This window comes from Python bivittatus, unplaced genomic scaffold (genome assembly GCF_059951505.1).
Source record: "Python bivittatus isolate LINGU-HERP-01145 unplaced genomic scaffold, Pbiv_v1 ctg000480_np1212, whole genome shotgun sequence".
In the NCBI taxonomy this organism is placed as follows: Eukaryota; Metazoa; Chordata; class Lepidosauria; order Squamata; family Pythonidae; genus Python; species Python bivittatus.
Window position 1 is genome coordinate 60194396 of NW_028277075.1, and position 16552 is coordinate 60210947.

Below are 16552 nucleotides of genomic sequence, written 5' to 3' on the forward strand. Positions count from 1 at the left end.
TCTATTAAATATATTTGTCTTCGTATAGTAGGTGCTCAGACTCACCTTGTTTACTTCCTATGCTCTGAGTAGTAGTGTATAGACAGTGGCCATGAACTTTATGAACCAATCCTCCTGATATTTGAGCAGTATAATAGACTTCATTAAAGTAAGCCTCCCACCTCTTGAATGTTAGACAAGCCTTTATTTGAGGTCCGTATTTCAAAGATTTTGTTTTCAGCCCTTACATGTTTGAGTTTAAAGCTCTCCTGATCAAGTTCACTGTCCTTTGGCTGAACATGGTTTTACCAGTCCTTCTGAGGTACAACCCATCTTGTGTTAGCAGCCTGGTATTTCCTTTTTCAGTATTTTTCCATGGACTAGAAGAAGAGATGAGAACATCACTAAGCCCCCAAATATAGAATTTATTTCCTAAATTTTTGAAGTCTGCAGTGATATGGTTGTAGCTGCTCTTTGCAATATAATTTGTCCCATGTTGATTAGCAAGAAGGGATAATTATCAGTGAACTTGATCAGCTTTGGAAGTTTTCACATTTGTGATCCTTGCTCTTGGCAGACAGCACGCACCACAATCAAAAGGATTGAATTGGAACATCAGATTGCTTTGGGTCCTCATAGTAGTAACAGAACTCTTCTTCTTTTTTCTTTCTGTAGAGTTACAGCTGCATCCTCTCTGCCTTTAAGGGATTCACTGTCGTATATCTTGTCCCATAGTGTGCCTTTTTTTTCTTCCCTTGAAGGCTTAGAGCTCTTCCTCTGTGAAGGCCTGAAAGCTGTTTCTTAGTCCCAGTGGTGTAGCATATGTCTGTATCACTCGTTTCTGGTTGTCACTTTGTCCGCAGGGATTGTTCTGCTGATTGCCTACCTTATGAAGGGATTCTTCCTCTGTCAGTTCTTGTGGTAGTGTCTCCTTTGTTTGACTTGACAATTATCCTTTCTCATATACAGAATTGTAGCCACTCCCTGCTCCAGTCCTTCATATCAATAAGACTACTAAAGTATTAATGTAATTCTAGTTTTAATTCTTAGGATTCAAACAAGGCAGTAGGATCTAAAAGTTGATAAAGATTTTAAAGTGATCAGCACTGCATTATAGTATACTTTTAAGCACACAATTGCAGCTGCTAAAAATGTACAGGTAGTCCTTCCTTAATTATGGTAATTGTGACTGAAATTTCTGTCACTGAGCAATGCAGTTGCAGAGCATGGCATCACATGCCTGCATTGCTTAGTGATGGCAGTCCCTGTTGCTGCTGTTAAGTGAGGATTGCAGGTCATTAAGTGAAGATTACAAGTCATTAAGTGAAGACCTCCTGGAAACTTCCTGCCGACTTCCAACAAGGAAAGTCAATGGGGAAGCCAGCAGGAAGTTGCAAGTCCCAAGCAGCTTGCAAGCAGGCTGGTGGGCAGGTAAGTGGCTTCTGTGGTGTGAGCATGGCCAGGTGGGGGGTGGCTACTCCAGAGGGCAGGTGGTGCGGCACAAGCACGGGCAGGCAGGGGTGGCTGCTCCTGAGTGTGGGAGGGTGCTCAGGTGGCTGCCGTAGCATGAGTGTGGCAAATAATTACAGAAATGAAATATGAGTAAAACAAATTCAGTTTCTTTGATAACTCAGACAAGGAGAATAGTTGTCAAGTGTTGGTGAACGCTGGTGTGTCACCCAAAATATCATAGCATGTCACATGTGTCATAGGTTCACCATCACTGGTGTAGAGTCTGGAGAGATCTCTTTGCTACAAGCAAAGCTTCAAGAATTGTTAAAAATTCAAATGTACTTAAGGTTTTTAGCTCGGTAGCAGTGATCATGCTTTTGATGCAAAAAGATCTCAGGTTTGGTCTCTGGCATGTCCACACAGGACTAGAAAAATTACTGTCTGAAACTCAGAAGAGCTGTTTGTTGTCTGTCAACACTACTAAGCTGGATGGTCTGACTCCATATATAGCAGCCTCCTGTGTCTCTAATAGTCTGTTGTGCAATTCAAAATGATTCGCCTTTATAGATGTGGCTTTCCTGAGGTAGATTCTGAACTCTTATTAAATCAAGTTAATTAGCAGTATCTAGGTAGTGGACTTATAGAATAGTTTTCCAGCATTTTAAGCAGTAATTTGATTATTTTAGCTTTGTTGTAGAAAATATCTTTATATTGCAAGCATCCATTGCCTGCTGCCTATGAAACATTCTGAAGTTTCTTTACTGCCTGCTTATTCCATTTTCAGAATCTATCAATTAAATGCCATCTTCATATTGTCATTTTATTTTCAATATTGTGGTTTAATGACATAAAAATCTGAAATTTTCTTAATGCCACTTTCTGTGTAGCATTGTTGGCTCCTTCCCACATTATTTGATATGTGCTAATACTACTATAGTGTGAGAGAAAGTTGCTAGTATTATCATGGGTAATGCTAGCCTGAGCAATACATCTTTTCTCTTTCTTTAATGTCACTGATATATAATTTTAATTCATCTTCAGATGCACTATTGATTGGAAGAAAGGAAAAAATGTTACAGTAAAAACAATAAAGAAGAAACAGAAACACAAGGGTCGAGGCACTGTCAGAACAATTACTAAACAAGTACCGAATGACTCATTTTTTAATTTCTTCAGTCCAATTAAAGGTAACATTGGTTCAATTTATTCTGCCCTTATTTAATAATACTGAACTTTTTCCATGTAACAAACATGAGCAAAGCAGTTGAATGGGATTTTTTTTCCTTTGGAATATTTTCAGGCTTGAATAGCTTTTGTAAAATTTTACTATTGAGAGTCAAAGCAAGTTTTAACAAGCAGAATGTATAAAAGTTGCAAAAATAATTGACTCTTCCCCAGCTCAGAATGGGGACTTAGTTATGATAGTAATGTAGTACTGATAGTGTTTTTGCAGTTTTTTCTGGTCAGGTACTTGCAGTGTTTTCTGAGGCACAAAATATCACTTTTAGTTTTTTTGCAGAGTATCCTTTTAGGGCTTAAAAAGGCTTAGGGCAGGGGTTGGCTGCAAATCATGAACTGAACCTGAACACGGTTGCTGTAATATGCAGAGGAGAGGCACTTAAGCTTTTGACAGGCATCTTTCTCCTCTGATCCTAACACTAATCCTACATAATCTGGTAGAAAGTTAACATATAGTCTGTTCAATTTTCAATATTTCTGTCCCATTACTCTTACTGTACCCACAACATTTTTAGTATTGAAAGGTCACTAAGCTGCTTTATGTGTCTGTTCTTTAGTTTGAAATTTGCTTGGATACTTAGGAGAAGCATCAGCATATTTAGAACCGATTGCCCTATTTCTGAGTAGTTCATTTTGCTTCCAAATTGATGGGCAGTCCATTATTCACGTTCACTATTAACAGTGAATCATGATGCTAAACAGTAAAATACCACAGTAAGTTTTGTTAATTGTAAAAGGATGTTTACAAGAGTTTGAAAGGTGATAATGAGCAAAATTTGGGAAGTCCAAATCTGGAAAGATTCTTAGAAGTGAGAAGTTTAAAGAGCAGAATGGAGCATATGAGGCCATGGTAAAAGCAGAGATGATTTAAAGGAATAGTGAAGTATGGAGAAGCACAATGAACGGTGTTAATTTAAACCATGTTTAGCTGTCTTAATTCATGCCTCTAATTTCTTTGACTTACTAATTTTACTCCTTTTCTGCACTTTGTATAATGTTGCTTATCCAGAATAATGAATAGAGGGAATGTTAAAGAATAAAGTAACACGTATGCATGTGTGCAGAAGGATATTTAGTAGATCTTTATCTTACCATAGTTCTTCAGAAGGAAGAACAAGGGGAGGAAGACATTTTCAATACGCTTTCTGCTTTGTAGCTATTTGCCTCTTTCCAACCAAGCATGTAACCTTGAGTAGATTGCAAGAAAAGAATTAACCAGACACCAGATCGCGTACTGCCTTTCCTTGATAGGCCATAATGTTGAACATAAGCTTTTTATCTATGAGGTGTTTTTGTAGTAACTGGTGACAGAAGCTACATATCATTAAGTTGTTAGGGATCCTTCTGACTGCTATCACACATAATTCATAAGCCAGTATTGTGCAATATCTTAGTTATATTTCATGCACATATCATGAACCACATTTTGAGCTACATCTGAATCCTAGTGTGTGTGGTCTTGTTTCAGTAACCTAAAAGTTGAAGTACAAGGGTTAACAACATAATAGTTCCTACTTGTTAAATTCTAATTTTTCCACATGATGGCTGTAGAGTCCTTTTTCTTAGTTATCACAATGTTTTGAATTTCCTCTATCATCCTCATCATACTGAGTGCAAATAAAAGAAAGAAGATTCAATAGTACCATCCTTCCTATAAGGGATGGATAATGTTGAATAAATCCTTCAAGACATTTAATATTAGGGGTGTAGCTATATCAGAGCACTGGTAGTGCATTTTAACAGTGCTGTTTATTATTAGACGTCCTTTGAATCTCATATATATGAGAATATAAACTTAACAGAAATCTCTCTTTTTAATTATGAAAATATTAGCGCTATGCAAAATTATCCATCACCCCAAACTACTTCAAAGTTGAATCAGATATCAGACATGTTTTGCAGGGTTTTTTTGCACAGTTTTTCTGACTCAGTGTTGTGTCCTTAAACTGCTGGTTTAACAAACAAACAAAATTTCACCTTGGATCCCTATTTGTCCCTTCACAAAGGCACTATACTACAAAATACTTTGGATTATTTTTTAATCTGTCTATTCATATAAATACTATACATGTTAGCATTTGCAACACAAAATTGCTTTTTAAATAATTTAGAATAAATTCTTTTTTCTTTTTTGTAGTTTCAGGAGATGGAGAATCACTGGTAAGTTTCATTTCATTTTTTAAAATAATGAGTTCATAATGTGTTCAGCTTTACAGCTAGACGTTTTGAAATGGATTGTGCCTGGCCACAGATTTTAAAGGATAACAAATGTTCAGTGATTATGGTTTTACAGAATGAGCATATATAAATGTTTGTACAATTTTCTAAAAGTTATTTTTGTATCAGACATCAGTGTGTCTTGGCTACCTCTGCTTATACTAGCTGTACTTGAATTTCTCACATGGGATTGTTCATATCAGATATTTCATTAATAAATAACGATTTTGCATAAAAGTCTAATCAATTTAGTGATAGCTTTTTATTTATTTCTCTGGTTTTTGGTCTCTAAGCATTACCTAATCTGTACTTGATCTCCAGAGCTGGTCGATAATTGTTTACAAGTTGTAATTTATTTATTTTTTTGCTTCAAAAACTGATGTTTACAGCTTTGACTTAAAATGGACTGCTTCTAATAACATTATGTTAATATTACTTGATACATCATTGAAAATTTAAGGTTTGGGGAACAGACAAAAATATTTATAAATCAAGATTTCCTTTTTTTAGCAGTCTTAAGTAGTAAAAATACAAACCCATAGCCTATCAAATACTTCAATTTCAGTTCTATTACTCATATTTAAATGATTTCTTGGTGATGAGATAGATCTACTTATACAAGCACATAATTTCTTCTTTTAATTTTCCAGGATGAAGATTCAGAGTGTACTTTAGCCATAGATTTTGAAGTTGGGCACTTCTTCCGTGAAAGAATAGTGCCCCGTGCTGTACTCTATTTCACTGGAGAAGCTATAGAGGATGATGATAATGTATGTATCTTTTAATTACTTCAGGTTTATTTTTTCCCTTTGCATAGAGGCATTGTGCTTACTTTTAATAATAATAAATTTTGCTGATTAAAGCTTTAAAGCCAAGATTAATAATGCATTAACTATTAGTTCAAAGTTGGTAATTGCCCCACTATATGTGAGTCTTGCATCTTGTAAGTAAAACTAGATGGGCAATCTCCTCCTCAAAAACTTCCCAATAAGGATTGTGTTTACTCAGTAGGCATGAATGGTGGAACATCATTTGGAAATTGAGGTTTGTGCATATTCTGCTTTTTTATTATTTATACTACAAGAAACAGAGCTGGCTATTGGAACTTTGAATAGGAGTATTCATAGAATAAGAGAAAAGTTATGATGTGGTGTTTTATTTCATGCTTTTCCTGTTATATTGGACTTCTGAAAGAACATAGTCCATGCTATAGATAGACGTCTTCATGCATTTGGCTAGATTCATTTTTTATTACTACTACTACTACTACTACTACTACTACTACTACTACTATTAACATGTTATCATTCAACAAGACCTGAGGTGAGGAAAAGGATCTGTACACATAAGAATTGGGGTCAGTGTGCACCTCCCCCATTGGACCCTAATGCATGAAGAAGACTTTCTAGTAGAAAGACTTTCTACTAGAAGAATTTCTAGTAATTGTGATAATATTTAAATGGCACTTAAGTTTCCAATGTCCAGTAATAGTAATCCTAGCAACAGTTCTACCAATAGGTTATTATTACCATAATAGATGTGTGTAGAAATGCTGAGGCCTAAAAGATAGTGGCTTATGTAGTGCTGTTTAGTGAACTTACAGCTGTGGGATCATATGGGACTGAGAACTTTCCAGCTTAGTCTTTAACTATTCTACTTTTAAGAAAATATACCACAGACAGTTTTGCTGTTCATATGACAACGGTACCTTTTTCTAGCTTTAAAGAACAAATAGATGAAAAAAACATAAATTATGTTTGTCAAGATTGGTTAATATATTTAAGTAAGTAAAAGGTAGAGACTCGTTTGAGTTGAGTTCAGCCCAGTTCCACCCGGTTTTCTTGGTAACAGTAGGGAAGTGGTTTGTTACTACTGTACCTTCTTCCACAATTTTTTTCAACTTTCCTCTCTGGTATACAAGCCTGATAATTCTTGATGGTCTGTCAAGTACTAATTAGATCCAGCCTTGCTTAGTCTTTTGAGTTCAGTCAAGGTCAATTATGTATTTCCATCTAGATTGGCATTGTGGTCTTAAGACGGTCAGGCAATTAAGCATTTACCAAAACCTCATAGAAATTTTTCAAGGCGAGATAAACATTGAAATAAGAAAGTATTCACATATATTGAAAGGACTTTGCTATATTTAGGCTAGGAAATCCTTTCATTCATTTTTTTCTTCTTTGAAATAATTATGGGAATGTAGAAAGACTATTTAATCCTTCACTAGTCTGTGTATGCAGGTATTAGTCTGATCACATTTTAAACTGTCAGGTGTTTATTGATGGGTTTAGAGACAAAATGTATGATTCAGATATTCATATAAATGCTGCATGTAATGATGTGTAAAGTAAGATCTAAATGAGTTTCTCTCTCCCCTCCCCCCAACTCCATCTTTTCTTAGTTTGAAGAAGGAGAGGAAGGAGAGGAAGAGGTAAGTACACCCTGGTTTGATATTTTTCCTTCAGTAGAATACATAATAAGCATTGTAGACTGAATAATCAAGGAGACATATTTTAGAACAGGGATTAACAATCTGAGGTCCTATGCTAACCTGAAGTGTGTGAGTGTGTATGTGTATAGACACAGATGGAACACCTTCTCAGTATCAAAAATCAGCAATCCAGTTTCTCACCATTTTGAATTGGAAAATTTCAACGTAAGACCTAAAATGTGCTCAGCTTAGTTCTGACAACAGTCCCACACTATCTTTTGGGTGTACATAACATGCTCAGATGATCAGGAATTTGGAATGGCTGCACCAAATATTCAAGGGAAGTAGCCTTCTCGACATTCTGAGTAATAAACTGCCCTTCAGAATGATTTGTACAGCTCTAGCAAATTAAGCTTCATTTTGTTGTTTAAAAATTTTCCTTCTGGAAATATTGAGATGTCAGGCACCATAAAAAGGTTTTATTGGAAGTACAATATGGTATAAGTATAAATATATGTGCTGCTGGATTTTTTCTTCAGTGTTACTTGATTCTAAATTAGCAGTATTCCTTTCTTAAAATGCAGGCATTGGTGGTCTAGTGCTCTTCAGTTTGTACTGCAACTTCCATAGAACCTTCTCAGCATGGCCAGTAGCAAGGAATTCTGGCAGTTGTAGTTCTAACAATTCAGAAGATACCAGTTTGCTTACTCCTAATATGAGGTCTCTTCCTGATTTTCAACTACATGAACTGAAACTTTAAAAAAATACATGAAGTATGTGTTATGTATGCATGCAGATTTGGAGATCTTGGAATTTATAACACTTTAGGAAGATTATTACCAAGGAGACTAGTAGGAAATAATTAACATAAACATATGCTAGCTAGCATATAAAAAGGCAGTAGGTGTGTGTGTGAAATGGGAAATGTGGTTTATTTTGAACCCAAGGCAAGCATATTCTGCCAAAACCTTATGAATGGGTCATGGTCTGACTGAATTGATATCTGGAATAGGCCCTACTCCGTGTGGGCCAGGCCACGCATCAATCTTTCCAGCACCTTCCTTTCTTTTACGTTCCCCTAGCCACTGCATTTGATTCATACACAGCATACCCATCTGGCCCTCCTTTCCCTCCCCAAAGCTTTGCAGCAGCTTCCTTTCCTTTATCTTCCCTAAGCCACCACAGCTCCTAATTGTCTGCTGTTTTCCCATTCTCCTGCTCCACCCCTCCCACTTCTACCTAGAACATGCATGTTTCAAATCTGTGCCTAGACCAAACACATATTTCCTATCTCTGCCTGAACAAATATTTTGGACCCCATGAAATTGACTATTGCATGTATAGAACAGTCTGTGCACATCTAAAAAGCAGTCTGTTTCAAAGGGAGGCTAGAGGAGTTGCAGAATAGGATTTTTGAAAATCAGCATAACAATTTTCATTTTACAAGTACATTAAAAAGAAATTGAATGAAATTCTGAGAATTTTACTCCCAAATGTATGCGAAGGATACTTAGTTGAGGAAGGCAGAAAGAAGGCTGAAGTTAAAAGAATCCTATGTTTATTAACTTCCAGTAACAAATAGCATTACAGATACAAATATGAGCTTGCTTTTATCATATCTTCTCAAAACTGAGCACTCTAATGACAGACATACAATTCCATGGCATTCACACAGTTTTGTTACCTGAAACACCTCTTACTTTGACCTCAAATCTTTTCAAAGATCATGAGGACCTTTAGCAACCCAAATTGCTTCTGAGTAACAAGCATGCTTGGTAAACTTTGTAAACAGAAGAACCCAGTACCATCATTTCACCCAGATAATGCCATTAACTTGCCTCAGAGTTCTTTCTCTGGAAAGACAGAGAGATCCAATAGATAACCAGATGCATTTAATATTACAAAACATTGGACTCATGTTTCTGGCCTGTATGATTAGTAAGAGTCAGCAATCCAAAGATTTCATGAAACAATCTGCACAGTGTTTTCAGTGTCTTGGTTGTCAAAAAAAAAATGCTTATCCTAGTTCTTTCCTTTTAAATCTAGGAATTGGAAGGGGAAGAAGAAGGAGAAGAGGAGGAAGATGCAGAAAGTGAACCTAAGGTTAGCTTTATTTAAGTACTTATAGTAAGCCATAATTATTAATTATACCACATACCACATAAATGATAATTTATTAACTTTAAAGTATGGCCCATTTTTTCTTTTTGTTCATTATTTATTCATTGGAATGAGTACATTCTCATTTTTTTTCCTTTTTAGTGTGGAGTTAATACTAGTTCATTTCATTTTCTTTAACTCAGCATACATTAATAGTTTTATAACATAGCATACATTATAAATAGTAATAAATTATGGTTGACTTGTATACATACATGTATATAAACTTGGAAATATGTTTTAACAAATCATGCCTGCTTATTTACAAGCTTTGCAGATTTGAAATACATTTGTCCATTTTATGTCCATTTACTTTTTTGTTTCTACTGTTTTTTATTCCAAAATATCAAACATTGCTTTGTTCATTTCATTTTTCCTACTTGCCTAAGAAAAGGAATCCTTAGTTTGCAAATTACACATGATAAATTCCAGATATTTAATTACAGGGAGATTTACAGTGGTGTAATTGTTATGTGATTTTTCTCCTGAATGAAAATTTTAGTCATGTAGGAAAGATGGTTAAATATCCCTAAACTGTCTTAAATAATTCATCAAGTGTTTCTCCCTCTTCTCCCTCCTCACTCCCTGCCATAGACTTATTTTTAAAATTACAGCATGGAAAGGCTCCTTCTTGTCATCAGTTCTCAAACAAGTTTTACTTACACTGATAGCTGGATATCTGCAATACATTGACCAGAGATCTATATAAGGTGCAAGTAATATATACAAATATTTACATGTGAAAATTGTATTTGCATCTTGAACATTTATGCATATAGACTTGCACATCATAACCTGCACACTTGGCACAATTGTACACATGGCTTGGAGATAATGTTTCCTATGACTACTATAAAACTGTTGCAGTAATAAAGTGAATTGAAAGTGAAATGCATTGCAGGCAAGTGTTAACATCTTGGGCTAGAAGAAAAAGAGGAAAATATGTTTTTTATTACATTTATTATTTCCGTGAGTGGTTGTATGTGACAAACTGTTTCTTGTGCCTTCTGGAATACTAGTTACTGCCTTTTACTTTTGTTTGTTTGGGTCCATTTCACCTTTCTTTTATGCTGACAGTTCGTTTCAATTTTTCCCCATTTAGGTGTAATTTAAATCTGTTTATCATTCATTCATTCATTTATAGGTAAGGTTGAATTCCATTAATATATAACTTCCAAGGCTTCCCATTTTTTTATAACCCATGCAAATCTGGTTCATTTAAGTACCTAATTTGTTTCATTCACTTGTTATACAGAAACAAATGGTACCTTATCAAGATAGTGCACAACTAAGTCCACAAGGACTTAGCTGATGTTGAGAAAAATGCATAAAATAGCTGTAACTCTTAAATTGTAGATATTGACAGTTTTTGAGGGGAAATTGCTCTTTATGTAGCTACGTGTTCTCAAATGTCCAGGTACAACCTGAAAAGGGGATGTTCCAGCCTCACTATTCAGTATTCAAATATTGAGCTGTTCCAACCTTACAGATGGAATAGTCTGTTTCAAGATCAGACTACTTATGGTAAGGTTGTGGTGGCCTGTTGCAGTGTTGGAATGCTTCCAGTGACATCCCAACCTTGGAATGGGACATTTGGGGGTCAACATTATTTCATTCAAAAAGTATACTTCTAGTATATCTTTTATTGTATCAGGGTGTGTGTGTGATGGTATGTGGGTGTAGGCTTTAGTGACTTAAAACTGCTAGCTGCATTTTTGTATATTTTCAGTATTTGGAACTGATTAGGAGACATTTTTCCAAACTCAGTGTGATTTAGACTTGACATCTAAAAGGGGTGTCATCTATGCTAAATTAGTAAAATATCTCTATTTAAACATTATTTCATGCATTTAAGCTGTTTGAATTTCCTTCTTTTTCCTTTTTCTTTGTTGCTATTAATATGGTGACACAGATGTCATTTGCATGTAAATATATCTTTCTTTTATCAAGCTGGCATTTTGATTTGAAGTTTATCATTATTTTATCAGTATCTGATTTGAATCCTTTACACATATACTTTTAGCAGAAACTATCTTCTGAACAACTTTCTCTTTGTGGTAAGCAGATTGACAGATATCCCAAGTTTTTACTCTTTGGTAATTCTGCATACATTTTATTGAAAAATATTTCAGTATTTGAAATTGCTTACTCTTCTAACTACTTTTGTACTTGCTTCTATGGGGCCTTTCTCCAGAATAAACCAAGAACTTTATCAGCTGTTCTCTTAAGCTGCTTTTCCTTCTCAGGTGTTTATATCATCTATATCTGATATTTTTCCTTGAAATGTTTTATCTCCTCCCTGTTTTCACAATACTGAACAGTGTAGCATCTTACTACATTTGAGTTTGAAAAGCATTTGAAAAAGTTCTGGAAGATGTTACTTAAACTAAAGGGTTATTATCCATTACAGAAGTTCTTGTGCAGAGTATAGTGAGTATTCCTATGAAAGGAAATTATTGAAAGATGTAGAAATCACTGTTTTAGCTGTTAATTATTTAAATCTAAGGGTTGATTCATTATCCATTTACATATGCAATTTAATTTTGTTTAAATGAAATAAAATGCCTTCCACTGAAGCAATTGCAGCACATGGAATGACTAACTAGTTCTGCCTGGTAATGTCTCCCTGAGGACCCACACCATTCTGCATGCTGGAGACCTCTGGGAGCAACTAGGGGTTCTTCATTGGGCCAGTCTTTTCCCTTCACTTCCATCAGCCACCCCTGTGGTGATGGAGAAAGGTGAGAAACCAATCTTGGGAATCCCAAGCAGAGACTGTCTGAAAATGGGAAAGTAGGAAAGCAGTGCCACTCCCCATCCCTCTTTCTCAAATGCTTCATCCCCATATCCTTGCTGCAGGAGGTGAAGAAAGACTCCACCAGGACAAGAGGTCTGCAACCTAGGGTGCAAGAGCTGCCCAGCCTTCAATTCCCCCATTGGACCTCCAATTGGAGAGAGGGGAAGGGGAGTTGTTCCTAGATAGAGCAGAAGATCAGCGTTTGGGTCCCAAATTCACAAGATTTTTCTGGAAGATGGACTTTGTACAACTACTTGGGAAAGTCTTCAAGTCCTTAAGTTTAACAGAACCAAACCATCCATTCCCACTGATCCCATTTGATCAACTGGTGGCAGAGCTGTTTCTAGTAGCAAGCATTTTATTTCTGTGCCTCCTGTTCCCGATACCTGGAACAAAGTTTTTGATGCAGAATGGGGGGCAGTTCCCTGGCCTCCAAGCCATACATCTTCCAACAAGAAATCCTATTCCTTCTCAAGTGTGCTCAGGTGGCTACCCCCATGACAGCACTGATCTTGAAATATATAGATAATAAAGATGGGGAGTACACCTCCAAACACCCAGAGGATAGGAGGATAGAAATCCTGCAGCACAGAGCACATGGGATTGCAGCCTTGGTCATGAAAGTATTGTTTGTCGCGTTCATTTTCTCTAGCGCCTCAGTCTTATGTTGTAAATAGCTATCTCAACCCATCAAAGCATAGGGACTGCAGGGTATAAATAAGATAGCCAGGTCTGCTGCTTTTGTGGTGAATATTAGAGTGGACAGTGTCCATTTCTCAGCCAAAGGTATTTCAGCTAAGTGGCCACTAGAACACATCTGTGGCATAAGAACTGGAATATAGACTTGATATCCAAATCAGCCCTCAAATCAAGACTGTTCAAAGGTAACTAGCTGTTCATAAAAGTCCTAGATTATGGCCTTATCAATATCCCAGCTGTGCCCAGAATGCATCCTGAGACCACGGATCATCCTGAATGGGACAGAGATCTCAAAGCAAGTCACACCAGCTTCAACCCCAACCCTAAAAGAGTGTCTCTCCCCAGCAGCAAAAGGGAAGCAAACATCAGTGACCATCCCAGTCTCCCTGTGGATGGGAAACTAATGGAATTTGTCCATCTGCGGACCCACATGACATCAAGTATCTGAGACCTAAAGGTGGTCTTGCATTATTACATTTTTGAATTCACCAGCCTGTTGGCCCCCAAGATTATTTCCATCCTCTAGGTCACACATTGCAACCAACAACAGTTTGGTCCTGCAACTCATAAATTATCTGCTGAGTATACAGATAATCAAGCAGTTCCTACAAGGTGAGATATGTTTCATGTTCTTCTTTGATCCCAAGAAGAAAAGAGGAGTGGTACAACATGGTGGATCTGAAGTGAGTAAAACACCAAAGCAATAAAAGCTCTAGATGATTACTCTGAGACCCATCATGGAGTGCCTCAAAAATAAAGATTCCCTGGTTTCATTAGACCTCTAGATATACAGGCTTTGATTAGACTAGCTTAAAAGACTCAGAATAAGCCCGCACCACAGGGAATTGTTTTCTACTCTGCTAGAATCATGGCCACCTTTTAATTAATGTCCCCTGGGAGATATCTGTAAAGCTTATTCTATAAAACATACATGTAACTTCCATACCTCTGCTGAAATGTCCTTCAGCTGGAGGGTTAAAGAGCTAGAGGTCCTCCAAACTGAAAGTCCATTCTCAGGACAGTTCTGGAATGTCCCACTAGAGAATGCCCTGTCTCTCCACGATAGGAAAACAATGCATTGGACTTCATCTAACTTCTGTTTTTCTGCAGTACAGACATGGTATTCATCCCATCCAGACATTGACAAAAGGAAATAAATATGTGAGGGATCCCATTGAATTGAGTAACCAGTTGTATGTGATTTCACACATTTATTCTTTTTTACAAGTATGCTTCCCTTGACTTCTCCTTGGCTTGTCATTTCTAAAAATGGGGATGGAAGTATCTCCTCCTATAGGATACATGTCAGAATCTTATAGCCTTGCCTCTGGAATAAGATGCCCAGTGTAGATTGCCCTGCGCTACTGTAGAAAATGTTATGTACTATTTTCAGATGTTAGTGACTATTGTAATGTCTTGTCTCAGCATTGTTCACAACTCTTCATCTAACTTAGAAGCTACATTAATTATCATATTCCTGTATGCTTCTTCAGCACTCTCCTCTTGTTTCCTGGATTATGAATGTCTCTTCAGTTACTGCTTCCCTTCCTCTCATGCCAGATATTCCCTGTTTATCCTCAGTAAAGCGTACATCCCAATGGCTAAAAGATCAAAGTTTGTCCAGTTCAATACCTTGAGATGATAGCAGGGAAGAACTACAGTTGCATTTATTAGATATTGCCTAGATAATACATCTTCCTTGTCATATTTGTATGCCTTTCAAAGTTCTTGGATTCCTATGGTGTATCTCTCAAATATCCCCTTGAAACATGTTATCACAGAGTAGGAGTGGTTTATGTTTGCTTTTCACCAGCTTCTAGCTTAGCATGTGATGGAATATATTAAAAGCTACTTTGGTGTGAATTCCATGTATGATAATGATTGGCAAAAGGCTGCCTCGTAAAAGTTCTGTATGACCATTAGATAATATGGGTTGATGGATTATATGATACTTTTTCCTCTGAGGAGAATTGAACTGCATCAAGAGTGACTGAATTTTCTCATATCTTTTTGAAAAGGCAATTGCTGCATGAGACTTTATCAAGAAAAATAAAACTTGATAAACAAGTTTGCCTTGAAAATTAATGTCACTTCTAATGTACTTTAACAAAAAAAGCCCCTATATTCTGAATCTGTCTTGCTTATTAGTGAAAATTGAATACATATGTATGCTTGACAATCTGAATTTCATTATCTGATCCACTTAATAGTTTACAATAGTGTTTCCAATTTCATTCTCCTTTGAAATATAAACCTGAAAAGCCCACTTTACATAATATTTGTTAGTTAGCAAAATAATATGTAATTTCCTGTGGTGGTGGTGTTGGATGTATAAAAATTTAGGGCTCATTATAGAATTCATTGGAATAGGGAAAGAGAAGCAGTTCATTTTTCTCTTTCAACCCCATAACCTCAAGGACCACTTCAGGCTTTTCACCCTCCAGAGTAGATATGGAAAGACTTAACGAAATAACACTTTTCCTGTTAAACCAATGGAAGCCTTTCACCAGTGGAGGGACAATGCTTAGAATGAGTCCTGATTGTGAGGGACTTATTTGAGCATTTTATTAGTCACATACCTTAGTTGTAATATATAGAAGCCTTGTTCATGGGCACTAGGAATAAAGATACAGTAATCTTTTAAGAAACACTTTTTAAATGGGAAAACGTAGGGAAGGCTGTTGAGAGGGTGGTGGGTGCTCAGCTACAGAAGGCCCTGGATGAAGTAGATTATTTGGTCCCTTTTCACTCTGGGTTCAGGCCAGGGTATAGTACAGTACTGAAACAGTATTGGTCAGACTTATAAATGACCTTTGGAGAGCTAAGGAGGAGGTCATACAACCATCTTGGTTCTTCTGGATCTCTCAGTGGCTTTCACTGGGTATCCTTTTTGATCAGTTTTGGGGGTGGGGAGTGGGAGGCACTGTTTTACAGTGGTTCTCTTCCTTCCTCCAAGGCTGGTCTCAGTCAGTGTTGGTGGGGGAGGAGAGGTCGAGCCCAAGGACTCTGCACTGTGGGGTACCCCAGGGCTTGGGTCTTTCACCTGTCCTCTTTAAAATCTACCTGAAACTGCTGAGTGAGGTCATCCAATGGCACAGGGTGCAGTATCATCAGTAGTCTGATGATACCCAGCTATACATTTCTACTCCATTAGAGGCTCAGTATCTAGAAGCTTAAAAACTTGAATATCTCTTCAGTTACTATTTCCTGCCTTTCCACTCAGCTGTGTCCCTGCCACAAACTAATACTCTGAAATCAAATGCCACTTGGAAGTTGTCTGGCTATGACAAGCAAAAACCCACCATCAACAAACTACTCCTAAGAGTAGGGGGCAAAGACTAAATCAGCCTCTCATTTTTATTCTGTGCATTGAACCAATGACACATTGAAATATCTTTGGCGGCCAAATACTTCTATATTATGCTACTGATGTGCATGTTTGCTTGCCTTAGAAAAAATAAGAAAGGACAGTAATCAATTCCAGCTGCTCTCCCCATCTCTTTGTTCATTCTGTTACTTTCTCAGTTTTGTGTTTGCTGCTTTTCTTGCTCCCAAAGTAGCCTTAATATGGATTGTTG

General features: G+C 36.8%; 1 protein-coding gene across 6 annotated transcripts in view; it reads left to right on the forward strand.

Moving 5' to 3' along the window:
• NAP1L4 (nucleosome assembly protein 1 like 4) overlaps positions 1 to 16552 on the forward strand; it is a 43189-nt gene that overhangs the window by 19235 nt on the left and 7402 nt on the right. For 5 of the 6 annotated variants that reach the window (XM_007429579.3, XM_025167533.2, XM_025167532.2 and 2 more), the window contains exons 10-14: positions 2473 to 2618; positions 4808 to 4830; positions 5538 to 5657; positions 7289 to 7318; positions 9365 to 9421. In XM_007429579.3, coding sequence (XP_007429641.1) covers positions 2473 to 2618; positions 4808 to 4830; positions 5538 to 5657; positions 7289 to 7318; positions 9365 to 9421 — 376 coding nt within the window. Of the gene's footprint in view, positions 1 to 2472; positions 2619 to 4807; positions 4831 to 5537; positions 5658 to 7288; positions 7319 to 9364; positions 9422 to 10580; positions 10623 to 16552 lie in introns of all 6 variants that reach the window. The other variant, XM_015888318.3, reaches the window with a different exon arrangement.